This window comes from Cheilinus undulatus, linkage group 8 (genome assembly GCF_018320785.1).
Source record: "Cheilinus undulatus linkage group 8, ASM1832078v1, whole genome shotgun sequence".
NCBI lineage: Eukaryota > Metazoa > Chordata > Actinopteri > Labriformes > Labridae > Cheilinus > Cheilinus undulatus.
In genome coordinates, this window is record NC_054872.1 from 39940715 (window position 1) to 39968547 (window position 27833).

The 27833-nt window shown below is 38.7% G+C and overlaps 3 protein-coding genes across 3 annotated transcripts; 1 reads left to right on the forward strand and 2 right to left on the reverse strand.

The window, feature by feature from the left end:
- Positions 1 to 1891: 1891 nt before the first annotated feature.
- On the forward strand, positions 1892 to 7918 carry LOC121513424 (free fatty acid receptor 2-like). The gene is made up of 2 exons (XM_041793178.1): positions 1892 to 1959; positions 6891 to 7918. The coding sequence occupies exon 2, from the start codon at positions 6898 to 6900 to the stop codon at positions 7774 to 7776; it is 879 nt and encodes a 292-aa protein (XP_041649112.1). The 5' UTR covers positions 1892 to 1959; positions 6891 to 6897; the 3' UTR covers positions 7777 to 7918.
- Positions 7919 to 10041: 2123 nt separating this feature from the next.
- Positions 10042 to 11134, reverse strand: LOC121513426 (lens fiber membrane intrinsic protein-like). Its single transcript, XM_041793179.1, has 3 exons — positions 10978 to 11134; positions 10639 to 10773; positions 10042 to 10323 (listed from the first exon to the last, which is right to left on the reverse strand). Exons 1-3 carry the CDS (start codon positions 11099 to 11101, stop codon positions 10262 to 10264), a joined length of 321 nt encoding a protein of 106 aa, XP_041649113.1. The 5' UTR covers positions 11102 to 11134; the 3' UTR covers positions 10042 to 10261.
- Positions 11135 to 14526: 3392 nt separating this feature from the next.
- Positions 14527 to 24842, reverse strand: LOC121513422 (myelin-associated glycoprotein-like). The gene is made up of 7 exons (XM_041793174.1): positions 24520 to 24842; positions 19595 to 19667; positions 19021 to 19377; positions 18568 to 18879; positions 16824 to 17084; positions 15491 to 15593; positions 14527 to 15411 (listed from the first exon to the last, which is right to left on the reverse strand). Exons 2-7 carry the CDS (start codon positions 19638 to 19640, stop codon positions 15303 to 15305), a joined length of 1188 nt encoding a protein of 395 aa, XP_041649108.1. The 5' UTR covers positions 19641 to 19667; positions 24520 to 24842; the 3' UTR covers positions 14527 to 15302.
- Between the last annotated feature and the right edge of the window lie 2991 nt (positions 24843 to 27833).

Genomic DNA, 27833 nt, shown 5'->3' on the forward strand with positions numbered 1-27833 from the left:
AGTAGCAGGGCCCATTGCAACTACTGAGTCTGTTGTCCTTTCTTCATCTCGGATCTGGTAAAGGATAATCTTCCCTCTAGTTCGGAGATTTTTTGTGTCAAGCGGACACAGCTGTGGCATCCGGACGGTGAGGTTAGTGGTGGCATGCCTTTTTCCCCTTTCTTGTGGTTCCCCAAGTTGTTAGCTCAAGTGCTAAGGAAAAGCCAGGTTTCACTAGCAGTGGCAATCCTCACACACTGTTGTCGGTGTACCAGAAGCTGTCTCGATATTCTTTGTTTGTAATCAAAGAGGATGAGATTTTTGCCCGTCTCGCTGTAGATGACTGAATGTGTTTGTTTTTTGAGATATGCAGTGAAGACTACAAACAAGGTTTACACAACAGTCCTCCCTGAGCTGTGTCTTGTCTGACATCTGCGTCTCTTCCTCAAAATGGTCCCCACATATGGTACTTGAAAGTAATTAATTATTTATCCTCCCCCTTGTCAACATCGTGGCACGGCAGCAAAATTTCATGACACATACACACAAAAATGCATTGCTAGATCAGTCTTGCTAAAACAAAGGTATCTACTGAGAAAATTTTATTTTCCACTGACAAATTTAGCTCCTATAGTCTTGAATTTCTAATACATCATCTCATAAACCCTCACAGGTCCTGCTTACAATGCACAGCAGGAAAAAGAAAAGTGTCTGGGGTGTGTTGTGTCTGCAGACATGTTACTTACCTGTTTCCTCTAGATGTATGAGCGTATATGGAGGATCTAAAGCTGACAGATTTTCAAGTGAATGCCTTACAATGCAGTTTCTGAACACATTTTTATTTGATCCTTGGATAGTACGCATAACTTCTATTTTTAGCATTTATTGCAGTTATACAGTATATTCTACATTTTAACATTTTTTATGAGTAGAGAGGCATCTTTTGTTTTGTTTGTTTTTTTTTTCTGCTGTTTTGTGGGTATAAGCAGTATTTCTGTCTTCATATGAAGACAGAAATACTGCTTTATATTAATATGCATATTAATGTTAAAGCTGTGTTTTATGGTGCTAACATTAAATAAAAATATTGATGAAAGTAAATGTTTACTTCCCACAGAATGTGCCCAGCTACATGAAGGATTATCTAAACTACTGGTAACAGGAAGAGGTAAGTTTATTAAAGTAGTCTTTAAATGAATGCATGTTTGAACCATGTTCATTTCTTGAGCAGATTGTGTAAGTTTATTCCATTCTTGATCAGTTGCATGCAATTTTTCATATAATCCTGAGATATCAAAATAAGATAAACAGCATTAAAGTGCAGCCTGTGCTATTTTAAATATGGCAGTCAATATTTTTATCCTGACTAAGTGTAAACAAATGCCACTGTAAATCGAGGTAGGAAGGCAAACAATGTTAACAATGTTTCTAGGTTACAGAAAAGAGATCTACTGTGGACTGTGTGTTGCTGTTCATTGCTCTTTTGCTGGATACACTGATAAACACTGCAAACATGCTGTGCTGAGTGAATTCTAGCAGTAAGGCCATTGTGGGATCTAGCTTTGAAGAGGAAGTGCTTAACTGAATGAAAACATTCCTCTGAATCAATGACTATCTTATTGTGCAGAGGAAACTTTGCAGAGAAAACAGGCCCAATCCAAACCTGATTATCATGTTTGGAGTGTCCTCCGGCAGAGATCTAGTGGGAGGAGGTCCTTTATTAACCTAATATAGCTTCAGTTTTGCATTTTATTCATAATTAACCCGCTGGTGTTTGCTTTTCTGGCCAGTAAAGAAGAGATAAAGCAGTGCATTACGCAGGACTTGAATATGACTCGCTGTTTCCCACTCATCACATTTTATGTCAGCTCATCTTTGAACTCACACGTTATAAAGTGGTTGGAAAGCCACTGAAAGACAAACAACAAAGAAGCTTTAGATACTTTTAAAGCCTTTTTTGAAACATCTACATCCTGCTGGGTAAGTTACTGTGTTTATCTTATCAGTTCTCACATTGCATATCCTTTTTATGAATTGATGTCAGCACCTTTTGTTGGGGAATGGAGCTTGAGAGCTGATCTTTGTGCAACTGTTTGGTAATTGTGGTGCAACTGGAGCCACATGTGTAATGAGCTTCACCACTCTTTTGCCAAGGAGAGGAGGCTAAACACACAGCTGAAGTTTTAACAGTGTATATACAAGGTTTCAGAGTAAAGAAAGAGTAAAATAGATTAAAATCATATAGCTTGGATGTGATTGGCTGGCTGTTTATATGCTGCTAGGAAAGACCTCATATTGAACTTGGTGGAAGATATAAGGTCCAAAGTGTGCTTTTAACACAGTGGTAGGGCTGGGCGATTATGGCAAAAATCAAAGTCACGGTTAGTTGAACCTTCTACCTCGATTACGGTTAATGCATGATTATCCCACCCTCAACTGGTTTATTCTGTAAACAACTGTATAATTTTGAAACAAGTAACTGAAATGAACATGCACAGATGAACAAGAATGGCAGAATTATCAAGCATGTTTGTCATTTCAGGTTTCAAGCAGGACCTGAGGCATGTAACAGTGTTTCCTGCTGAACTGAAAAGCCGCTCAGATGGGGAGCTAGTGGCTGGCATACAGAGATACTTTTTTGCCACCTTGCTTAGAGTGGGACAATGTTCATGGTGTTCTCTCCACCATTCTAGAGGATTTTCCTCACTATCCAGGACTGGAGACACCAGGTGGCTACTCAGCTCTGCTTCTAGAGTTTGCTGAAGTGACAAAGTGGGTGCAGATGGAGGGGTTGACTCACTTCCTTTGAAAAAACTTCTCAATGACTTCCTTGGCTTCTTTGCCTCTGACAAAGACGTACAGGGCTCCACTCTCTCTCTAGTGCTTCCACTTTGGACTGCAGCTGCTGACTCCATTTCATTTTCACCTTTTTCTGAACGGTGGGGACACGGCGGACTGAAATATATGTCGTCTTGAATCTGGGGTCAACAAAACTGGCTGTGTCCAGTAGCTTTTCTGTGATGGGACCTGTGATGCTTTTTAAAAAAATAACTAAATCGTAATGATTTTAACCGCTGTCAGTAAAGATCCTCAGCTGATGGAATACGTGTACAGAGACGGTTTAAGTCGTAACACTACGTTAATATGTGAATATATCTAGTCTAGAACAGTTCATATGACAAAATATAAAAGTTTAGAACTGTACTGTGAGAATTCGCCGCAGTAAAAATAAAGTAAAAGTTCAGCTGGTGTTAAAATCAAGCTAGATTAAGTCTGGGGTGCGCTGATCTCGTTTTAAAATAAGCTGCAGCCTGAAGTTTTACGAGCCCGTTCAACAACTACAGAGCGATGTTTTCACAGGTTATCTAACTTAAGAAGTAGATTAATAACTAGTTACAGAAGAGAATGAACTGTTCTAAGGCTTGTATTCACAAAACTTAAGCACTGATTTAGTTTCTCATCCATCGCGGATGGATCAGGCTGATGTGAGCCTTTGGGCTCTGCTTTGTGTACTTAAAATCATCCAGATAAATGTCAGGAAACTTGATCTGTGGCTATATACCAATATCCATAGACTAGGAAACAGTTTGGATCTCCCTCGAGTCCAAATATTTCCCATTTTGGCAGATAATAGTCCATTTTGCTGCCGTTTTTCACCCGCTTCTCACAGCACAGACTTCCGTGTATGAAGCCCGGAGGTGAGCAGCTGAGTCATGCACTGACGTGACGTCAGTGCAGCCCCTATTGTTGTGTGTGTAGCTCCACCTTTTTGGTACGATTAGGTGAGATAGGCACCCCTACAGAAGGGTGCCGAAAAGTGGGACGGTACAGATTGGTTTTTTGGGACCCTTTCTCTATGGAAACGGCAAAAAATGCGTGCTGTACCGCACCAAACTGAGCCGGACCACTCGGTGGAAACGACCTATTAGTAACTCGGTGTCTCTCCTGCTTGCTAGTCTCCTCTCTTTCTTCTTGCTGAGTCCATTTTTACCTAAAATGTTAAGCAAAGACACTGTACCCATCTGTAGTGCTTTTAGCTGAGCTTCCCATGGTAAGTCCTATTTGACAGGGCAGTGCTCACTGAAATCTGACGGCTAATGGCACTATGATTGCCAAGTACCTTATACAGTCTTACTTCAAAATTATCGCTTTACATTACATTTTTAGTAAACCATATGGAATATTTAAGAAATAAAGGCAAGAATTTGTAAAATGGGTTCAAAGTGGCCATAACTGCTGGTTATAACTGGTGAAATGTGCAAACATGGGATGAAAGCAGCAGATGTGGGTTAAGAAAGGCAAAATAGGCATAAATGGGTGGTAAAAAATGTGAAATAAAGTTAAAGACTGGGGTGTTAGTGGCAAAAATAGGCCAAACGTTTATAAAAATCACAAAAATGGGTCACTACTGTAATCAAAAGGGGTTTAAAAAGTTTACAGTGGCAAAAATGGGCAAATAGAGGCAAGAAATTGATCCAAAGTGGAGAAAAATGTGGCAATATTGGGTGTAAAGAATGAAAAAAGGCATGAAAAGTGGCATGAATGAATAATTTGGACATCAGAACCCATTAAATGCCTGGCACACTATTCAGCTCCAAAATAAACAGTTTAGAAACATTAATCAATCCACAGTTGCAAGGAATTACAAAATTTCACCATCTACAGTCCAAAATATCATCAAAAGATTCAAAAAATCCAGAGAAATCTGTCAGAGGCAAGGCTAAAAACCAACATCGAGTGCTGGGATCGTTTAGGCAGCACTGCATCAAACAAGCTTGGGAACACTTCAGAAAACCATTTTTAGTTTACACAGTACGTCACTGCATCTACAAATGAGTTATACACCAGCAACACCCAGAAAAGTGGTGGGCCAGAGCTTAGCAGAGATGGATTGACCTAAAGTGAAAAGTGTGCTTTGATCTGATGATTCCACATTTCAAATTGTTTTTAGAAATAAATGCTGTTGAGTCCTTTGTGCTAAAGAGGAAAAAGATCATCCAGATTTTTATCCATACACTTTTTTACAGTGTAAGATGCATGAAATGAAGATACGAGTATATATGTCCAAAAAACAACAACATTTCTAAGTTTAAATATTCATTGTCTCTTCTTTGCACTGTACTCACTTGAATGTTTAAAATTCATTGTTTTTTATTATTCACTGTAGCATCCCCAGCTGGAGCAATGGAAGACTCTCAAACTGATGGTTTAAGACACCTTTTATTTTCCTTTTTAGCAGTGAAAATTGTCAAAAACACACCGTAAGAGCTGTGGGAAACAGAAAAAACTGACATTATAAAACTGAACAACAATTACACATAAGGCAAGCAAAAAGTCATATTTCCAATCATTAAAGGATTTACAAAAGATACATTTACACAATTATCTGTTAAAAACAATAATGAAAACATACAATAATCAAATCTATATACAACAAGTGAATAAAAAACATTAAAAGGCCTAACTACTTATGTTCAGTAAGTTGGCAAACAAATCAAAATGCACAGGCAAACGTACAAGCCTAGAAACAACGTGCAGTGCTACAACAGCTATACATGCACATGGATATATAAGGAAAATAATCACAGAATGCCACACATTTTAAAGATTACACAGCATACCTTGTGCACCTTCCAGCTGGTTTCTAAAGTGGCATGATTTTTCCTTCAATCAGTTCACTCTGACCACCTGCTGGTCTCTTTATATCCTGTTTAGCCATGACCCACATTCAAAATAAAAGCCCACACAAAAAACAAACAAATTGAACACCAACCCTAGGCCTTTTAAGTGATCCTTTACATTCACATATGACAATCTACCAACTTTTTGGAATTGGGGTTTGTAGTAATGAAGATGTATTTTTACCAATATGTTTGTTTAAACTCGATTAGACTCCCATTTTGATAAAATATCAGAACTAGCACCATTTCAGCCATATTTAGTTATTTTAACTTGCTTGGTTCAACTTTTTAAAAATTTCCCATCATCCCTGTCTATGAGGTGTCCTAAATTAGTGCATTTTAGTTTACTGTTGCAACTCTCTTTATTCTGGAATCTCCCAAAAATCTATTTTCCTTCTCCAATTCATTCAAAACTCAGCAGCCAAACTCTTAACAAACTCTAAGAGACAAGACTCATATCACCCCTACTCTCGCTTCTCTCCACTGGCTATCGGTCCTGTTTAGGAATGATTTTAAACTTTTACTTATTACTTCTAAAGTGTTGCACAGACTAGCCCCAACATACAGTACATCACAGACTTACTAACACCCTATGAGCCTAGCCTCTGTCTTCGTTCCTCAGGTAGCAGCCTCCTTTTATGTTCCGCCAACTCGTCTTGTCACTAAGGGTGACAGAGTGTTTTCTGTAAGAGCTCAACTACTATGGAACTCCCTACCTGAGGAACTGAGGCTGGCTAATTCCTTAAATCACTCCTTAAAACCTACTTTTACAGACAGGCTTTTTTATAGTACATCTGTTTTAATATTTTTACCCCTCCTCTGTGTATTATGCTAATAGTTTTGTTGTTTTATTCTCTGTTTAGACTCTCTGACCAATTTATAGTTTCCTGTTTACTTTCTTTTTGTCTGTATAACCTGACAGTATTAATCTCACGCTTCTAAAATTGTGCTCCTGTGCTTCAATGTTTTTAATATTCTTTATTCAATTTTACCTTATTATGTTGTTTTTAATTGGTGTGCGTTTTATTTGATTTTATGATGTAAAGCACTTAGTAACAGTGTTTTGAAAGGTGCTATATTAATACAAAATATTATTATTATTATTATTATTATTATATAGATGTCACAAACTTATTACCATTTTTATAGGATAAAATAGGATATAGTCTTTTTAAAAACATCGCCTGCCAATGTATCTCTTTTAATCTATAATTCTTTTATTTGTTGTAGGGCCAAAATGACGTTAGAGAGTAATGTTCTTCTCTCAGTTGACATTATTACCTTCCTCATCGGCCTACCTCTCAACGTCCTGGCTCTCTACGCCTTCAGAGTGAAGATCCGCTCCAAGCCTCTCCCTGGTGACATCCTGCTCCTCAACCTGACCATCTCTGACCTTCTCTTCCTGATCATCCTTCCTTTAAAGATGCACGAAGCTGCTTCAGAGATGGAATGGAATCTACCTAACTTTGTGTGCTCCATCACCGCCTTCACCTTCTTCTCCACTATCTACACCAGCTCTTTGCTGCTGATGGCCGTCAGTGTGGTTCGTTACATCGCAGTAGCTTACCCCATCACCTATCAACAACTGCGCAAACCTGCATATGCAATAGTTACCTGTGTTTTGATTTGGCTCATATCAGCGGCACACTGCAGCATTACAATCATCATCCAGCACCACCCAGCTCTGTCTGAGGGAAACAGCTCCAGTTGCTATGAGAAATTCACAGAGAAGCAGCTGGAGGTCGTCCTTCCTGTGCGTTTGGAGTTCTTCTTCGTGCTCTTCCTTGTACCTTTTCTAGTTTGTATCTTCTGTTATGTGTGCTGCATCCTGATCCTGTACAGCCGCCCAAATATATCTGTTATGCAGAAGCAGAAGGCCATCGGCATGGCTCTTGGGACTCTAGCTGTGTTTGTAATTTGTGTACTGCCTTATAATACTTCCCATTTAGTGGGCTATTTTCAGGGCAAGAGTCCAGAATGGAGATATTACACTTTACTGCTTAGCACCTTCAACACCTGCATTGATCCCATCATCTACTATTTTTCCTCCTCCGCCTTCCGCTGCACAAGTGAAAAGTCCGTTTTCAGGAGGCGTGCTTCAGAAACACACCATTAGGCACTATTTTGCAATGCAACATTCGGCTACATTTTCTTCCACCACAGTGTATGGTTATCTTCTGATCAGCTGTTTGGGTATACTGGCTTTGACAAAGACAAAAAAAAAGAAGAAGGTCCATAAAACACTAGTCTTCAGTAAGGGAGGGAACTCTGTAGGGAGAGTAATGCAGGTTGCAGGCATTTGTGAGTTGCTATCCTCGGTCAGAAGGGTGTTAAAAAGTTCCCATAATTTTGAACTGTCTACTAAGCCGTCTTAAATATTTCAAAGTGAAATGAGATTTAGGAACAGAGGCTGACTTCTTTAACATGATTGTGGCTGCAGGAAGACGCTGACATGCCTTAACCAAAATGTGCTGAAAGGGGTAATAAAGCATGAGATTAATCACAATTTTAAAAAGATTAGTGCAATAGTTGTGTACCTTGATTAATTGGGATTAAACAATGCAAAGCATTTCACATTCTTGATAAATATTGAATGCCACCTCTGGCCATGTGAAATTTCCTACTGCAGCCATGGAGCAATGAGACAGATACAGAGCTAAAATTTGCCCTGAGTTGATAATCTGCACTCTCTCCATTGTTTTAGACCCTCTATTACCACAGTCAGGAAGTGACCAACTTAGTAGATAACGTCACTCATGGTGCAAAAGTGTCAAACTTCAAAAACAACAATAATCCACCAGAAACATGAGCAAAGGAATCCCGGTGGTGATCACTGTATGACAGGCAACATCTAAACACATACAGATACATCTGAAAACATCTAAAGCACATCTCTGCACAAAGCATGATGGGAAAACTCTAGTACCAGATATGAAATAGCAGTGGACAGATCTTAGGTCAATTGATCCTCTACAGGTTAGATTAACACTGAATGGATCAACACTGTTAAAAAAAACTCCAGCACTGAGGGCCGCTGACTCTGAATGGAGGTAAAATCAACTCTTAAATGCTTGACACTGAGAATTCAGCACTCTAGTTTTTGCTGTGAAGCTTGGCTTCCTTGCCAGTGCCCCCAGCATGCTCTTACTGAAATCACTGGAGGCTAATGCCACTTCTCTTTCTAAGTACACTATACTGCCAAAAGTATTCGCTCACCTGCCTTGACTCGCATATGAACTTAAGTGACATCCCATTCTTAATCCATAGGGTTTAATATGACGTCGGTCCACTGTTTGCAGCTATAACAGCTTCAACTCTCCTGGGACGGCTTTCCACAAGGTTTAGGAGTGTGTTTATGGGAATTTTTCACCATTCTTTCAGAAGCGCATTTGTGAGGTCACACACTGATGTTGAACAAGAGGCCTGGCTCTCAGTCTCTGCTCTAATTCATCCCGAAGTTGTTCTGTCAGGTTGAGGTCAGGACTGTGTGCAGGCCAGTCAAGTTCATCCACACCAAACTTGCTCATCCATGTCTTTATGGACCTTGCTTTGTGCACTGGTGCACAGTCATGTTGGAACAGGAGGGGGTCATCCCCAAATTGTCCCCACAAATTTGGGAGCATGGAATTGTCCAAAATTTCTTGGTATGCTGAAGCATTCACAGTTCCTTTCACTGGAACTAAGGGGCCAAGCCCGGCTCCTGAAGAACAGTCCCACACTATAATCCCCCCTCCACCAAACTTTACACTTGGCACAATGCAGTCAGACAAGTACTGTTCTCCTGGCAAAACCCAGACTCGTCCATCAGATTGCCAGATGGAGAAGTGCAATTCATCACTCCAGAGAATGCATCTCCACTGCTCTAGAGTCCAGTGGCAGCGTGCTTTACACCACTGCATCTGACGCTTTGCATTGCACTTGGTGACGTATGGCTTGGATGCAGCTGCTCGGCCATGGAAACCCATTCCATGAAGCTCTCTACGCACTGTTCTTGAGCTAATCTGAACATGACCCCGCTCCGTCATTTTACATGGCCTACCACTTCCTGGATGAGTTGCTGTCATTCCCAAACGCTTTCACTTTGTTATAATACCACTGACAGTTGACTGTGGAATATTTAGGAGCGAGGACATTTCACGACTGGACTTGTTGCCCAGGTGGCGTCCTAACAAAGTACCATGCTGGAACTGAGCTCCTGAGAGTGACCCATTCTTTCACAAATGTTTGCAGAAACAGTCTACATGCCTAGGTGCTTGATTTTATACACCTGTGGCCATGGAAGTGATTGGAACACCTGATTTCAATTGTTTGGATGGGTGGGTGAATACTTTTGGCAATATAGTGTATGTTATACAGCCCAACTTAAAAAATATCCATTTAATTATCATGATATATTGAATATTATAAACTTTAACATGTATGTTCATTTATAAAACTGTTTGATATGCTTTCAGATCAAAAATTACAAATAATTCAATAATAAACAACACATGGTCTATGCATATGCACATTTCCAATTTTTATTATTTTACAGAAAACTATTCTCCAATTTTTCAGAGGGGAATTGATATCCTTTGCAGCCTTTGCACATTATTTCCTGTTTAACGAGGGCCTGCCACTCTCCTGCACTCATGCATTCTGTAGGCACACATGTAGAATATACCTGAAAAAGAGAAGACAATATGGGACCATTCTGCAGAAAAATAAAGGTTATCTATACTTTTAGAGTCTTTTGTGTATAGTTCTTGTTAGTTTTGTAAAATACAGCTGTCATTTTAATGAGTTTTACTCTGATGAGATTGCATTGATCCATTACAAACGGCTAACAGCTTAAACACTGTAAATAAACATGTTTCTACTTCAGAATAGTAGTGATTTTATCTTTTGAATTGAAGTTTTGTTGTAAGATCTTGTGCTACGGGCAGATTAATTCTACTATTATTCTAATACACTCCTGCTCATCTTAACTGGAACAAACCTGCAAAGAAGGTCATGAGCAGAGCCACCCAGCCTAGTATGTAGGACCATGAGAAGCGCCAGTCGCCAAAGCGCTTGCCCAGGAAGTTCACGGTCACGCCGGTGTAAATGGCCATTGCAAGCAGAACAAAGAGAGCTGGCATGGTTGGTAGAGAGGGACAGAGGTTTGAATGAATAACTGTAATAAAAAAAAAGTCATCTTCCATAGAAGTGATGTGGCAACAGTGCCATCGCATATTTACATGGCATGCAAGTTTACCCTGTATTACATTATTTATAAAAGATGATACCAAGGAAAGAAAACAAATACCTTGTGTTTGCTCAAGTATGAATGACTTACTCGAAACAAAGAACATGATCCCAGCAGCAAAGGAGCGACTGAACCTCTCGAAGGCTGAGAAGTGGATGAGGGAAAGGATTCCTGCGATGATGCCAGCAAAGCATGACATGGCAGAGAGGATCATGAAGGCTCGAGTGGCATTCCAGTAGGCTGCGGATGAGTAACAGAGGAGAGATCATACAATAAAAACATGTTAGATAAGATTAGTTTAAACATGCAATAACACAAACACCTAACTCTAGTACATTTATTTTAACATATGCTGATGATTCTTTGCTATATCTCTACAATAACTTCAAAAGCCTTAACAGAGCAAATACAAACAATAAACAACAAACCAAAAGCTGAAGTAATTACAAGTAACAGGAAATTTCACAAGAAGGGAAAACTGGCCACAGCTCAGAACAGTTACATTCATGAGTCATGCTTGTAAACATCCCCGTAACAGAACATGATCCTATTCCACATATGTAAGGCAAGAAAAGTAAGTGATACTAGAAAAATCAGCTGGAGGACCATTTTTTCTTTGATTGTCAACAGGTTAGTAACATGACTCTGTATGAAAGGAGCATATTAGACAGGCAGAGTCTTCTAGAAGTTAAGATGGGCAGAGGTTCACTTTGAAGAACTGCATCCAAAATTGTAAAGACTTGAATATCCCACCATCTACTTTACATACTATCATTAAACAATGCAGAAAACCTGGAGAAATCTTTGTGTGCAAGGGGCAAGGCCAGAGATCAGTATTGGATGTCTGTGATCCTCAGACCCTCAGGAAACCCTGCCTTAAAAAAAAGGAAAGATTCTGGGCTCAGGAACACTTCCAGAAATCATTGTCTGTCAACACAATTCACAGATTCACAGTGTCAAAAACAAATGCGAGTTAAAGCTGTATCATGCAAAGTAGAAGCCATATTTGCACACAATCTAGAAATGCTACAATCTTCTCTGTGTCAAAGCTAATTTAAAAAGGTTGAGGTGAAATGGAAAACTGTTCTGTGGTCAGATGAATCAAAATGTGAGATTCTTTGTTGAGAACCATCAACTCCGTGTCCTAAAGTGGACTAATGAAGGGAGGGACCATCGAGCTTGTTATTAGAGCACAGCAAGGTTATTATAGTTAACTAAAACAAAAATTCAAAAACTGAAACTAAATAAAAACTAAGCCTTACCAAAAAATGAAACTAACTTAAGCTATATTGTGCACTTAGAAAAACTAACTGAAACAAAATAAAAATAGAGGCAAAATATCCTTAACAGACTCACTGGCACCTACACCCAAGTCCTGGGAAATGTGAAATTACCTGAAGTGAATGCTGAAGACTTCACAGCATGGGTAGTTTAATGTCTGGAGTTGTATTAAAACATCATCTTTAAATAATTAAAATGGTAAGTGAAGAGTATCCTGTTTGAATATGTTTTTAAAAATGTATGATGTTCACTAAGCCCTGACATGTATCCGAAAAAAACCCTAAAACTAACATAAAAAAACTCATAAAAACTAAACTAAAATGAAGCATTTTTTGCAAAATAAAAACTAAACTAACAAACAAACAGTAAAAACAAATTAAAACTAAACTGCAATTGAAGACCAAAAGTGATCAGTTCACAGTTCATAAGCCTGCATCTCTGATGGTGTGGGGTTGCATTAGTGCATATGGTGTGGACATCCTACACATCTGGAAAGGAACTATCAATGCTGGAAAATATGTAGAAGTATTAGAGCAACATACAGTATGCTCCCATCCAGAAAATGCCCTTTCATCAAAGCATATTTCACTCAGACAATTCTGAGATGTTGCTGCCAGTAAATCTAAAATGTACAAATGTTTTTCATGAAATGGTGAAATGTCTCAGTTTCAACATCTGATATGTTGTTTGTGTTCTGTTGTTATGAGATTTGCAAATCATTGCATCTCAGTATGGTTTGTAGGTCTGTTTGGGTAAAAGCTTTTCCAGTACACATGAACCACACAAACTTGGCAAACAGGTTTGCCAAGTTTGGTTTATTTCAAATTACCCTTATATCCTTATATACCCTTATATACAGAGTAAATAGAATCTCGGTGTAAACTGAAAGACTTTTACCTTTGTGTCTAATTACCCTTATATCCTTAGACACAAAGGTAAAAGTCTTTCAGTTTACACCAAGATTCTATTTACTCTGTATTTTTATCATCACATTGTTTGAATGTAATTTTTAAAACTTAAAAGTTTAGATTCATATTTGTTTTTAAGTGATACAGAGATGAGCACCACCCTTACCAGATGATCTGCTGCCTGTGTCTGTGAGGGTCCACTAATATGTAACAGCACTCAAATCCACCATGTAGCCAACACCTCATCCCCAGTGTTAAACTCGTCAAACAGGAAACTTACTGAGCTTATTAAAGCAGTTGACCTGAACGATGAGAAAGCCTCAAATTGAAACTCTCTTACCTATTTTGAAGACTATGTAGAACATGTTAAATACACTTCTTGTATTTAAACCACTGTGGTAAGTGTCAGCTGCCTTAGAAGATGAATTGCAAACAAATGAAGAGAATGCAGGCACAGTTTTGCTACCCTGTGACATTATGAGAAGTTAAGAAGTTCACCTGAGAATGATGCTACTCCTGATATAGAGCTTCCACAGTGGATTCTGTCACAACAGATCATGACTATAAAAATCAATGCATATTGTTGCTGGAAACTGATATTCTTGAACTTGATTGTCTTTGTCTACTGCAAGAAATCAAAACACTTCAATGTCCATACAGTCAAGTTTGCCATAGACAGCAGTTACAACCCTTAGCTGCAGAGTAAATTCTCAGGGAAACAGATGAGGTCTACTGGGTGAACCCCAAGATAAAAGTGTCTAAGGCCAGATGATCCTCTGGATTTTGGGCTTCCTACAGAAGTTTTACCCCCACTACCAAGAGCTGAGCTGACCTCAATAAGCCACATGACCACAGTCCTAACATCACTAAAAATAGCATGTTTATGTATCATAAAGCAATGGAAAAGTTTAAAATCCTCTGTTTCCCTTCAATGATAATATCAGATGACGTAAATCCTTGTTTTGATGATTGAATTTTGAGTCCTTGCTCACCACTGCAAAAGGCGCCTGAGTATTTTTAGATGTATAGATTTTGTTTTGGTTACTTGCTTTGGGGTTGATTCCTAGCATGATCAGTTTCTCTTAATTTGTAGACATCATTTTTAATCCAAGCACTTTCAGGCCTGTTTAATCATTTCTTGTGTCCCCATGCTTAGGTGCTGGTGGCCTAAGGCTGCAGTCCAGGCCCTGATGGTGATCTCTTCTTCAGTTGGTGTGCCAGGTAGTGTTGTTGCAGCCATTTCAATCCCCCACTTTTGCTATTTTTAGTTTTGTGCTAACTTCATATTTAAGACATTATAATCAAAGCTGTGAGAGAAATGAGGGAAAAGAGGACAATCTTACTCAGTGTGCAGGAGAGCTACACCTTAGGAGAGGATTTATTTTTCCAGTGAGACAATGACCACAAAGCATACAGTGAAAGCTACACAGATGTTTTGAAGACAACAAGGTGAATGTTCTGGAGGAGCCGAGTCAAAGCCCAGACCTCAATGCAGTAGAGAATTTGTGGCTGGACTTGAAAAGGTCTTTTCAGCCCGATTGCCGACAGAGTTAGACCAGTTTTGCAAAGAGGAATGGAGTAAAACTGCAGTGTCCTGATGTGCAAGCGTAACTGAGACCTATCCACACAGACTCAGTGCTGTGATTCACTGAAAGGAGCATCTACTGCATTCTAAATATTTTGCATGGCATTTTTTTTTATTTAATTGACATTACCTTGTGGAACTCTGTTTTCACTTTGACATTGAAGAGGGTTTTTTTTTTTTGTATTTTTGTTGTAAAAAAAAAAGCCAAATTATATTATGATTAATTTATAAATTCAATAAAAGGGTAAAACATCCAAGTGGGTAAATACTTCATATAGGAACTGCCCTTGGCCTTTTAGCTCCAGCAAGAAAGTTCTCACCCCCTACATCCAGACAACGTAAGAGGAAGGAATAATCATTATTACATCAGAAATAAGAATATAAACTGTGTGCATAAAATTTAAACAATGTAAAACAAAAGCCTGAATAGTTTTATTAAATATCAAAACAAGTATGTTAGGTGTTTGTGTGGTTGACTACAAAATAAATGAATGAAACTAAAGAAATGAGAGTATGGATGACAGTGTTGCTATGCCGGTGTTGCGGTGACCGTTACAGGCACCAATGAAAATTTTCAAAGAAGGAAAGTTAATTTACAGAGATGATGCTGTGGCCAGTATTGGGAGTAAGCATTCACAGGATCAGGTGTGACGTTTGTGAATGACATCATAGTCTGGAGATTTGTTACTGCCATCAATATTCATGTATGTATCGTCCTCTTCTTTTGGCTTCACATTCTTTCTTTGTCTCCTTTAGAAAAATAAAAAAAGATTATGTAGTTCAACAGCAGAGCTTTTAAACCGAACAGTTTAACAATGTGATAACTTACCAAAGGAACACCATGCAGACAATGAAGATGATGTTTACAGTGAGAGACACTCCAGCAACAACCCAGGCAAGAACTCTGCTATCTGGTCCACAATGCCCAAGACCTTTCATCAGAAACATAAGAGACATGCTGTATTTCAGTGGCATTTACATAAATAATAATAACATTTTTATTAAGAATGCTTATCTGGGGTTTAATCTATTTTTAAGACTTTTTTGGGGGCTTTTTGCCTTTTTTAGACAGGACAGCTGAAGAGAGACAGAAAATATGTGGAGAATCAGAGTTGGGGGAAGACGTGCCAAATAGCGCACAGACTGGGAAATGATCTCACGACCAGTGCGTCGAGGACTATAGCCTATGTAAAAGCCCGCCTTCTCAACCCATGTATGTGTTTTAATCTTGACTGAAATCTAACAGTTCAACATCATTAGAACTGGATAAATGAGTATCAAAATCTATCCATAATCTGAATTTCAACATGTAGCGACAATGAGCGCAAAAGATACCAGTGGTGGCTGAGCATAACCTGGCATGCACATCCATCTGGAAAACCTGCCATACACAGCGTTTGGGAAAGGGCAGAGCCTTTGAAAAAAACTCAGAGGGTGATTGGATGAATGTTCAGTCTGTCACATCTTTACGAGCCAATCAGAGCAACAAAACACATGACGTAGCCGCTATCGAGCTGCACCCCTACCGAGGAGTAAACTCCATAGAGAACTGAAAAATGTGAACCATGGCAACTATAGACGTGTCACGACTTTCGTCATTTTTGAAAAGAAAACAGCTCACTGCTGATCTTTGTTCTTCTTTTAACAAAGAAATGTCATCAAGTTCTGATAAAACTGGCACTTTAGCAGCATCCACGCTAATTTCTCCCACCACAGTTGCATCGGCCTCTTGTTGCTGCTTGCTTACGTCACGACTCTGCCACACCCGAAAGTACTGCCCCTCGGCGCTGATTGGTCCTGTCACTTTCTAACCGGGCACAAATGGTTCAGATGGGAGCTTTGGAAGATGGATTCACCAGTGAGAAACACGGGAACGGGTGTATCCTTATACTGTGCAAGATAAGGCTGAGCAAAAGTGAATCTTAAAAAAGAAGAGTGACTTTAGAGAGAGCAAGGTTGACCTAGAGAAATTAAACCGTCATTTAGTGATTGTTTTTATCTGGTTAATGTTAAAGTCTAAAGATGGCCTAAAGCTGAAAAGTAAGGAGACCTAAACACTGTCTTTAAACTTTTCATTGAAGCAGTTAATGAAAAAAAAAAATTGAATACACTGCATAATTCACTTTTCGAGGTTTAAAACACATCGAAAACTTTATACATACCTTCAATAATAATTTGTTTGTTTTGGGATCGTCCAGCTCCCACTTCATTTTCAGCCTGGCAGAAAAAAGGACCACTTTCCTTGGAAGCTGTAATGTTTAAAACAGCTCCAGTCTCCACTAAAGTGTCCCCTTTATCTGCTCTGTACCAGGTGTATTTCTTTACAGCTGGGTTGGCTCTGCTGCTGCATGTCAGAGTCACAATGCTGCCGTCTTGTACTGGACCAGAGGGACTGACTGACACTGTGGTGTCTTTGGGTGAATCTGAAATCGCAAAATCTGATTAGTAAATAAATGATAGACCAATGCGGTACTGCTGATTCAGTAGTAATCTTCTGAAAATTCATAAAGTTATCGATAATAAATTCTAAACTTCTCACTTGTTTGGCTTCCATTAAACTGTTTGACTGTTTTAAGCTCTTCATTAAGCACATTTGGACTTGAAAGAATGTTTTTCAATATTACAACCCTGATTCTAAACAAAGTTTGGGGCTTTGTAAAATGTAAATGTAAACTGAATTCAAATCCCCCCAAAAACATATTTTATTTGTAATAGAACATAAACAACACTTCAGAGAAGTAAACAGAGACATTTCAGTATTTCATGAAAAACATAAACTCATGTCACATTTGATGCAGCAACAAGTTTTTATAAAAGGATGGACAGGTCAACAAAAGGCTGAAAAAGTAAGTGGTACTAATAAGAAAAAAGCAATGGACACTGTCCTGTAGACTAAAGAGTACTGGGGTGGTATATTTCTCTGTGCATTTAAGGCAATCATGTTAATCTTAAAAGTTATCTTTAATTGTGCTAGATATTTTTTTTAAAAAATGTAGTTTTTGCAGATATTAAGTTTTGTTGCTTAAAAAACACTCCAGTATTGGATTTTTGCATGTCTAAAAACCCCTCTGTTTCAGCCCTGCTCAGAACGAGCTGTTTCTGTGTCTGTGGCTTTAAATGTTACTGAGCTGTCTGACTCCGCCCCTGACTCCACCCCTCTCAGGAAATGGATGTGGCTTTCCTGAGGGTGGAACTTATTTCCAAGCGGTAAGGGCTAACCGAGGCTTAGGGGGGCTAAGTCCCCACGTGACATCATGAGGAGAAAATCTGAGAACGGCTTGTTTCAGCACACATTTTCTGAAAGGTGGAGAGAGAGAGGGGGGAGGAAATGGATTTTTCTGGTACTTGAGGGGATTGTGTACAGGCCAGGAGCACATATGTTTGTTAGAAAAGCCTAAAAAAGTGATTTTTGCATATGTCCCCTTAAACATTGCCTTTCATTTTTAAGTGTATTCCTATGCTTGTGTTTCAAACCAACTCTGAATTTAAGTGTCAAACAATAATTGCAACGTAGAAAATACAACCATTACATGGTTTCTATGAGGACATACTTCAAACAATTGCACTGGAGCTAGGGGCAGTACTGATAGTCTGGTTCTGCTAGCTTTTGCACACATGCAAACTGAGGTGTTTTGTTCCCTTAACTGGCTTCACTTACCATAACACTCAATGGAAAATGTTAAAAATGGTTGAAAAATTTGCCTCTACTATGTCTGTTAAAGCACTTTGGAAGCATATGTTATTAAAGGTGCTACATAAATAAAGTTGTTATAATAATAATAATAATAATTATTATTATTATTATTATTATTATAGAATAACAGATTTCACTGCAATCATGTAAAATTAAGATCTTTTAGAAAAGGGATGATTTCAATCTGTTCAAAACCGGACAAATGAACTCACATGTAATCTCAGCTGTTAAACTGGTGTTCACAGATGACTCAGTGCTGCCATTTTGTTTGCTGTAGACAGCAGTGCAGGAGATTTCCTGTCCATCATGGAGGTGTGATGCTGTGAAGTTCAACACTGAGATTTTGACTTTTGTTTTGTCCTTGTTGTCCTGCAGTATCTCCTGAGCTTTACCCAGACCAGATGTCCAAATCAAGCTTGGAGGAAGGGACAGACAGGTAGCTGGAGCAGAGCACTCCAGACTCACTGAGGTTCCCTCCTTCACCTTCAGTGTGGGCGGGGTCAGAGTGGGTCTGTGAGGATCATCTAGAAGGTAAATGAACTAAATAAGCAGTTGCTTATCATCTTTGTATTTCTATATATATTCTAATTTAGACTATCAGTGTAAAAAATATCAGATAACTTCTATGTGACTGAACAGTGATGAAATGAACTCTGAAAACTCACCTTTGACTGAAATGTCCACTAATTCAAGGAAACTGTATTTCAGGTCATCACACTGCAGTCTTAAATGATACTTTCCGCTGTACTGAGTTTTCATGTCTCTCAGTGTTGTGGTGCAGTCTTTCTGCAACAAGTCCCCCATCAGTTCTCCTTTTATTTTATTTTGTTGTTGATTACTGCTGTCAAACATTGCACTATAAACATTATTCTCCTTATACCGCCATATTGCTCTACATGTGTTATCTAAGTTTTCTATATATTGATCCTCTACGTCAAAGGAGCAGGGGATGGTCACACAGGATCCCTTCAGAACCTCTATAGTTTGTGGAATAAAGGACTGAAACTCTCCACACAGGGCACCTAAAACACAAACAAAACAACAAATCTTTGAACCAGAACCACTCAATTTTGCCACAGTTTAAGAAAATATTAACTGTTTCGCTGCCTTATAAAAATGGTAGCAGTATGACTGAGTCTTGAGTCATAAAATTCTGCTGTTGTTGTCATTATTGTGTGGGCACAGTGTTAAATAGCTTTCTTCTAATATGTATAATGTAAATGTGAACTACCAGGTTACCTTGTAGCAAACAGCCAAAGAGAAAGAGAGCCAGAGCTGTAGCCATCTTTGTGGTTCAGAGGAGACAAAACATCTGGAAAGTGAAGATTTACATGTTTAAAACATTTATCCCAAATATTACAGCTGTAATTGGCAGCTTGTCTGTCTGGATTTGCACATCACACTGCCACTCCAAATCTGCTTGAGACCTCTCAGAAGACTTTTTGGGTTTACTGGTTCAAAAACTGGTGCCATTAAAAATATATATATAGAAATGTAGAGATTTTAACTAAAATCCAAAATTGTTTCACCTTTTGCTTCTCGTTACTTGCATAACTGTAAATCTTCCAAGTACATGTAAAACATCAGCATGGTGAAAACAAATAAAGTGCCCATTTTAACCCCATAAAAACCTGAGGGCCTACTGGCAGGCCAGAAGATTTTTTGGAACTATTCAGTTATTAATATTATGTTAATATAACATGTTTTATACCATGGTCTTGATGAATACTCGATTCTGATTGGCTCTGGAAATTTCATTGGTGTCAATTAACTTCTGATAAACGGGCACCTTTCAAACTTCTCAAGTAGTCTCGGTCAAAAAACCTTTTCACTGCGGACCGGCATCAACCATCACTTTACTGACATACAGTCATTGACGAAATTATTGACACCCCTGGAATTTTTCCAGAAAATGCACCATTTCTCCCAGAAGTTTTTGCAGTTACAAATATTTTTGGTATACACATGTTTATTTCCTTTATGTATATTTGATAAACACAAAAAAGCAGAAAAAAAATGCCAAAATTTACATAATTTTACACAAAACTCAAAAAATGGGCCGGACAAAATTACTGTCAGCCTTTTAAAACTGTGGGTAAATCATTTTATTTCAAGCATGTAATGCTCTTTTAAAGTCACCTGTGGCGGTAACAGGTGCTGACAATCTAGAAATCACACCTGAAGCCAGTTCAAATGTCTAAAAGTTGACTCAACCTTTGTGTTGTGTGCCTGTGTGTGTCACACCAAGCATGGAGAAGAGAAAGAAGAGCCCAGAACTGTCTGAGGACTTAAGAAGCAAAATTGTGGAAAAATATGAACAATCTCAAGGTTTCAAGACCATCTTCCAGAAATCTTGAAATTCCTTTGTTCACTGTGTGTAATATAATCAAGAGGTTTATAACCCATAGAACTGTGGCTAATCTCCCTGGACGTGAATGGTGAATAAACATCCTCAGTCAACTTCCACACAAATTCAGGCTGTCCTGCAGACTCAGCATGCAAAAGTGTCAACTCAGACCATACGTGGTCATCTGAATTAGATGAAGCGCTATGGCAGGAGACCGAGGAGAACCCCATTGCCTCAATCCTCCTGGGAGAACATTTGTGGACAGATGTGACTAAGGTAGAGCTTTTTGGAAAAGCACGTCATTCTGCTGTCTACAGAAAACAGAATGAGGCCTACAAAGAAAAGAACACAGTACCTACAGTCAAACATGGTGGAGGTTCAAAGATGTTTTGGGGTTGTTTTGCTGCCTCTGGCGCTGGGTGCCTGACTGTATGCAAGGAATCATGAAATCTGGAGACTATGAAAAGATTTTGGGCCACAATGTAGGGCCTAGTGTCAGAAAGCTGGGTCTGGGTCAGAGGTCATGGATGTTCCAGCAGGACAGTGACCCCAAACATACCTCAAAAAGCACCAAGAAATGGTTGGAGACAAAGCCCTGGAGAGTTCTGAAGTGGCCAGCAATGAGTCCGGATCTAAATCCCATTGAACACCTATGGAGAGAGATCTCAAAACTGCTGTTGCAAGAAGCACCATTCAAATCTGAGAAATCTGGAGCAGTTTGAAGAGTGGTCTAAAATTCCAGTTGAGAGGTGTAATGTTGACTTATGCAAATGATGATGATGTTGATGAGATGTTGCCTGGCAACCAGGATGTTGCCTGGCAACCAGAGCTGTTAGCAGCAAGAAAAATGCACTCTGAAGTTATATCTTGATTTGTAGTGTTTTTCACAATAAAGTTGACAACGTTTGTTGAAACCTGTGAAAACAAAGGGGACGGATGGTCCAGGAAACCTTTCAGAGAAAGAACAGCAAATTTCCATCAAGAAAAACCCCAAAAAAGGTGAAAAAGAAGACCTCAGTTTCAACTACAACTTCTGGCTAGCTTAAAAGCAAACAACTGCTAGTAACTGCAACAGAACACTGCTTGATAATGATGGTGACTAAGATGGCGGCGCGAACGGATGCAGCGGCTCAGAGCTCCTCCATTCAGTGTTCTTTTTGTCTGTTTTTGTTAGTTTTATCTTTTCTTTCAACCACAGTCTTTTAGGCAAACATCTCCTACAGCCGACAAGGCCTCAATTTACTGGGAACACAGAGAGCAGGGACTATTACTAAAACTAAAACTACTAAAAACTAAACTAAAACTAATACTAAAACTAATAAAAACTAAACTGAAATGAAGCATTTTTGCAAAATAAAAACTAAACTAACAAACCAGCAGTCAAAACTAATAAAAGCTAAACTAAAATCAAACACAGAAGGTGAAAACGAAATAAAAATAAAAACTAATGAAAAATCCAAAACTATTATAACCTTGCTCTACACATGACTGCAACCCCACCTACCCAGGAAACTCCATCGTGAAGTGCGCAGACGACACGACAGTGGTCGGCCTCATCTCAGGGGGAGATGAATCTGCGTTCAGGGATGAGGTCAAAAAACTGTCGTCACGGTGCAGCATCAACAACCTGGTCCTCAACACAACTTAGACTAAAGAAATAGTTGTGGACTTCAGGATAAACATAGCTGTCCCTCAGTCCATACACATTAACAGATTGGATTCATAATGTATTTCCAACCTGTCATGTTTTCAGGCTCTGTAATGGGTCCACTAGGATGATTATGATGTTGGAGTTCTGTTGCTGGCTTTATCTTTCATGGGCTCTCCTGTTGATACGGTTTTGTCTTATTATGTTCTTTGCTTGTGTTATGATGATGCTTTGGTTTTTTTGTGTGTTTCTGCTTATTGTCAAAGCACTTTGCAAACCTCTGTTTTTAAAGGTGCTATATAAATAAAGTTGTTGTTATTATTATTATTATTATTATTATTATTAGTATTATTATTATTATTATTATTATTATCAGGGACTGTGTGGAGAGGGTCTTGGACTTCAAGTTCCTGGGCTTGCACCTGAATGATGTCCTGACCTGGAAACCCAACACCACATCACTGATCAAAAAGGCAGCGCAGCAGCTCCACTTCCTGAGGGTCCTGAAGAGCAACGCCCTGGCCAAGGAGCTGCTGGTGTCCTTTTACAGATGCTCCATTGAAAGTGTACTGGCATACTGCATCCCAGTGGTTCTCCAGCTGCACTGCTCAGGAGGAGACAGCTCTCCAGAGGGTCATCAACAGAGCACAGAAAATCACAGGCTGTGCTCTCCTCTCCTTAGAGGAGCTGTTCAGGTCCCGCTGCCACAGGAAGGCTCTGGGCATCCTGAAGAACTCATCCCACCCAGCAAATCACCTGCTCCAACTGCTACCCTCAGGAAGACGGTTCAGGACAATAAGAACCAAAGCTAACAGACTGAAAAACAGCACATATCCCAGAGCAGTTTCAATATTAAATGAGAAACTGCTCGAGCACTAAATGGTACTGCAAAAAATAAATAAATGAGTAAATTCGTTGTACGCTGTACAATGGCAATAAAAATGATTCTGATCATGATTCTGTAAGAAGCTTGTTGCTGGTCTGTTATTTTTTCACAAGAGTGTGCAACCAAATATTAAGTTGAGGGTGCCAATAATTTTGTCCAGCCCATTTTTTGAGTTTTGTGTAAAATTATGTAAATTGTGGCTTTTTTCTTCTGCTTTTTTGTGTTGTTCCAATGCACATAAAAGAAACAAACATGTGTATACCAGAAACATTTGTAATTGAAACCATTTCTGGGTTTGAGACCAGTGACGTAAGACGGTTTTATCCTCTAAATCCGATGTACGCCTTGTTTCCAGGCTCACCTTAACTCTGAGAGGTGTCGCAAAAAAACTCACTTCCCTTCTGTCCTAACTGATATAAACTGTTGTCAGAAGATTCAAATATCACAACCAAAAGAAAAGAAGCCATTATTTCTTTGTAGAGCCAAAGGAAACGCTTCTGATAAACTGGCATGATAATATTTGATAAATATTGATGAGTCTGACACACAGTGAGCACCTGCAGGGCGTGGACAGCTCTGTTTCATGTCTGTGACCTCGTAGTGCCGAAGGGGGAATTATTCTATTCAAACACAGCAGGTCTGCTAAAACTAAGCTTTCTATCATATGACTGGAAAGGAATTTTTGTTTTAGTAAAACTTTCTATTTTGATCACAAAACGTATGAAATTATAAATTGGTAGTTTTATTCATTATCTTCGTTGGCAAGTGACCATGGTATAAGCGGGTTAATGCCCTTTTAGGTGTCCAGTTATCAGGGACTAGTGGACTTTGCGGAGGCAACCGTCTGACGCGCAGCGGAGGGCGGTTCAGGCCTCCATAAACAAACCACCCAATCAACATAAAACATCTGTAGGACAGTCAATAAGTGATAAGTCATAAAAGCTGTAAATCATGATCAGAAACAGGCTTCCTTAAGCATTTTGCCTTCAGTGCTACAACATGCTGCTTTTAGAAATAAAATGCTTACAAAAATATACATTAAAACGTGGATTTACTGTGTAATGATGTGAAATGTCCACAGATTTATGAAAAGAAAACATAATGAGGCTTTAACATTTTTAGAGTTCCAGGTTGAGAGTTGATCACTTTCTAAAATGTCATCTTTTTGCTTTTATCTTTGCAATTATCCACAAATCAAAAAATATTATACAACTTAATTGTATTTCTACTTTTAACCAGTATTTAATTCTAACCTTCTTTATAATAAAAACGTTCCTACTTACTTGTTTCAGGTATTTCCAGTAGAGAAGTGACCATTAAAGGAAGTGAAGTGCCTTGGATGTAAAATAAAAGAGTGAAATGATGTTTTCTGATCCAAAAAAGAGGAAGTAAAAAAGGTGAACTTGGAGTTACAACAGGCACAGATGGGGTTTTTTAGAAAGACTCTTTGACAGTCTGCTCATGTTTATCTCATCTGGTGGTCATTTTAGCACAAGGTTCATTCTCTGTCTGAACATTTGTTGTATTTGAAATTAGAAACTTGTTGATCAAAAAAGTATATTTAAATCCCCTTTAGAAACTAAAACACTGTATTTGAATCAACCGTTTTTACATGTCTGAGGTACCAATCAATGTTCGTCGATGTAAAAGACTTGTGCTTATATATGATGTTCAGCATTTTCCCTAAAAATATCTTTTAGCAGTTCTGAATTTAATTTATCTTTTTTTTTTTTTTGCTAAATTGACTCAAGCATTTCCTGGAACAATGTTATCACCTTGAAAGAACAGATTATTCTTTAAAAGCTCATCTTTTTGGAAGTTTATCTAATTAAAAAAGACATGGAAGTTTGACAGATTCCTGAACCATAACTTTTCATTTATCAGAGTAACACTTTACACTTTTTCTCACTTCAGGAAGCACATACAGTGATTTTCTTGATATTTTGTCACATTGATACCTGAAGTTTTATTTGAAGGAGTGCTGGTCCATATTTTCCTCTTCTTGATATATCAGGAGGAATCCATCATTGCGTCTTGTTTTTTTTTTTCTTCTTGTCAGAGCAAAAGACCTAGAATCACACAGAGCATTTCTGTCATTGCTCGGATTCATTCCCTTTCAGCTGGCCCCCCAGCAACCTGTGAACTCGCACACAGTCGCAGAGACAGTGCTGAAGTCAGCATGCGATGACTGGTCGGGATCATTCTTGTTGTGTGGCCAGGCTGTCGCCCAAGATAGGACAAGATTTTTTTGTTGTGTAGCCTGACATGGTGCTGTTCTGAAAAAACACAAAAATCTTGCAGTCTGAGCTGGACTTAAGGCACAGTTGTTTTGTACTGTACCGTGCCAGGGCATGATTGCTCCGCCTTCCTCTCTCCCCCTTTGGTCTGCTTTCACATCAGCAACATTGATCCATGCCTGAGCACACTTATGTGTGTATTCTGTCTGAATCAGTAGGCAATGGTATGCGTATAGGTGGTTTGAAAATCTGCCAAGAAGAGACAACCATGCATGCAACCTCTCTGACATTTTTATGCTCTGTTAAGATATTAGAGTCCATGCTGCAGGCTTCTATGGATGTTTTTATTACTATTACTATTGCTCCTTCAAATCACAGCTTAAAACACATCTTTTCTCCTTGGCCTTTGACTCAAATTAGACCGCTCCCTCATATCCCTTTTCTGTTAAACCAACACTCCCGGTATTAACGTCGCTTCACTCTTTGTGTTTATTGTCTATTGTTCTTTGCTGTTTTGTATATATTGTTATTTCCATCTTGCCTCTCTATGTGAAGCACTTTGGTCAGCTCGTGCTGTTTTTAAATGTGCTATATAAATAAACTTGATTTGATTTGATTTTGATTTATTACCCTATGACGTGAACAATGACCTTCCTCCTACTTCCATATCTTCTGTGCAGTGTGGAGCATGACAGGCCCATGTTATGTGGATAGAACCGTTTTTGAACAGAGAAGAGGCACATGGAATTGCCTTTACAGTTTGTTGGCATATAGTACTGGGAACCTCATGAGTCAGTAACTTTGTTTTACTCACTGTTCACATCTCCCATGTATCCATGAATCATGCCAGTCACCTTTTCGAGTGGGTCCGGGTATGGTGTTTGAATCTGGGCCCAAATCGAACAGGAGGAAAAATTATTTGGTTATTCAAGCAATTATGACGAGCGCTCCTATATCAACCTGTGCAGCGTTTTTACATTTACAGTGATCTTTATTGACCTGTGGAGCTTCTCCCATCTTAATGGTAGCAACATGTGCACTCAGCCAATCAGATGCTTCACTCAGAAGCAGAAAAAGCGAGTGAAGATGCTGAGTGAGTGAGCAGTCTGCAGCTGCACAGACACACAGAGAAGTGGGAAAGGTTCAGAAATAAAGCAGAGAAAGTGAGTTAGAGAAGAGTAGAGATGCTGAGCTCTTGAATTAGAAAAGATGACAACCAAAAAGAGATGTTTTAATAGAAAATGGACTGACTCATATATGTTCATTCTTCCAATGGGCAGATCAAATCCAACATACATTGATTGTTTCAATATGCTTGTGTTTATTAAATGCAGTAATGTCAAACATTGCTTCACATCAAAGCACACATCTTTGAACAGCCAAACTGACATCTGATCAGAGGACAGAAAACAAAAGACCTTAAAGCCTGATCTGATCCATGACACAATCATTCTCTGACCTACAGTGTTCACTTAAAGTTGTTTTGGCTTAAAGTGAACATGTAAATCCCTCAGAGTGGTCTGATATTGGTGTGAATCAGCTCAGATTTAAATGTTAACAGGATAATCATAACTCGCACAAAATGTAAGAAAAGTATAGAGGGAAAGAGAAAAGTGCATTAAAGCTGTTCAAATTGAATATGTTTAGGTGTTTTAATTAAAAATTGCTTTGTAAATTAATATCTATAAAACAAGAGGTGGGGAAACAACACTTCACCTTTTGTTTTTTTTTAACAATTAACCTTATATTTGATTTAGGCACTTTTAAAGAGCTGTCTTTGGGACGCCTAATTCGTATTTCAATAACCTTCAAAGCCTCTTCTACGTGCAACAAAGGAGATATTTGTCTATTTTATGAGTTTTATTTTTTTAACATAGTTTTGTTATTACACCCAGTTCAAAAAATAATGTTGTTTTCAATGTTTTTTATGAACTGGACTGAATAACATTACAGGTTACATGAAATTATATTCCCAACAATGGCTTAAGAAAAACTTATCATGTTCTGATACCATTTTTCCTTCACGATACCGATACCAAGGTGTTGGGTATCCGCAGATACCAAGTACTGATTTGATAGTGGTCTGAACTTTCTGGACCAGGCAGACTAGCAAATTATTTTAGACCTATATTTGACTCAGAACATGGCTCAACAAATAGAATCATAATGTACAGCATCCCTGTGACCCTAAAGTTGTTTTTCTGTTGATTATTGGGTTTTACTGCTAAATTTTAAAGTAACAATAATACAAGGGCTGCCTCACAGGCTCTCTCTCTCTCCTTTATGCTCTATTCAGGCAGACAGACCCCCACAAAAGGTGAAGCATGTGATTGTTAGCATTCAAGCTAGCTGTAAATAAT

Coding starts and splice junctions, on each gene's coding strand:
- LOC121513424 (XM_041793178.1), top strand. CDS start 6,898: ATGACGTTAGAGAGTAATGTTCTTCTCTCAGTTGACATTATTACCTTC.
- LOC121513422 (XM_041793174.1), bottom strand. CDS start 19,640: ATGGCTACAGCTCTGGCTCTCTTTCTCTTTGGCTGTTTGCTACAAG. Junction 15,594..16,823: donor CAAACAAATTATTATTGAAG/GTATGTATAAAG, acceptor TTCTGATGAAAG/GTCTTGGGCATTGTGGACCA. Junction 15,412..15,490: donor GTCTGCATGGTGTTCCTTTG/GTAAGTTATCAC, acceptor ATTTTTCTAAAG/GAGACAAAGAAAGAATGTGA.
- LOC121513426 (XM_041793179.1), bottom strand. CDS start 11,101: ATGATCCTCTCTGCCATGTCATGCTTTGCTGGCATCATCGCAGGAATC. Junction 10,774..10,977: donor GATCATGTTCTTTGTTTCGA/GTAAGTCATTCA, acceptor CAACCATGCCAG/CTCTCTTTGTTCTGCTTGCA. Junction 10,324..10,638: donor GCTCATGACCTTCTTTGCAG/GTTTGTTCCAGT, acceptor TCTCTTTTTCAG/GTATATTCTACATGTGTGCC.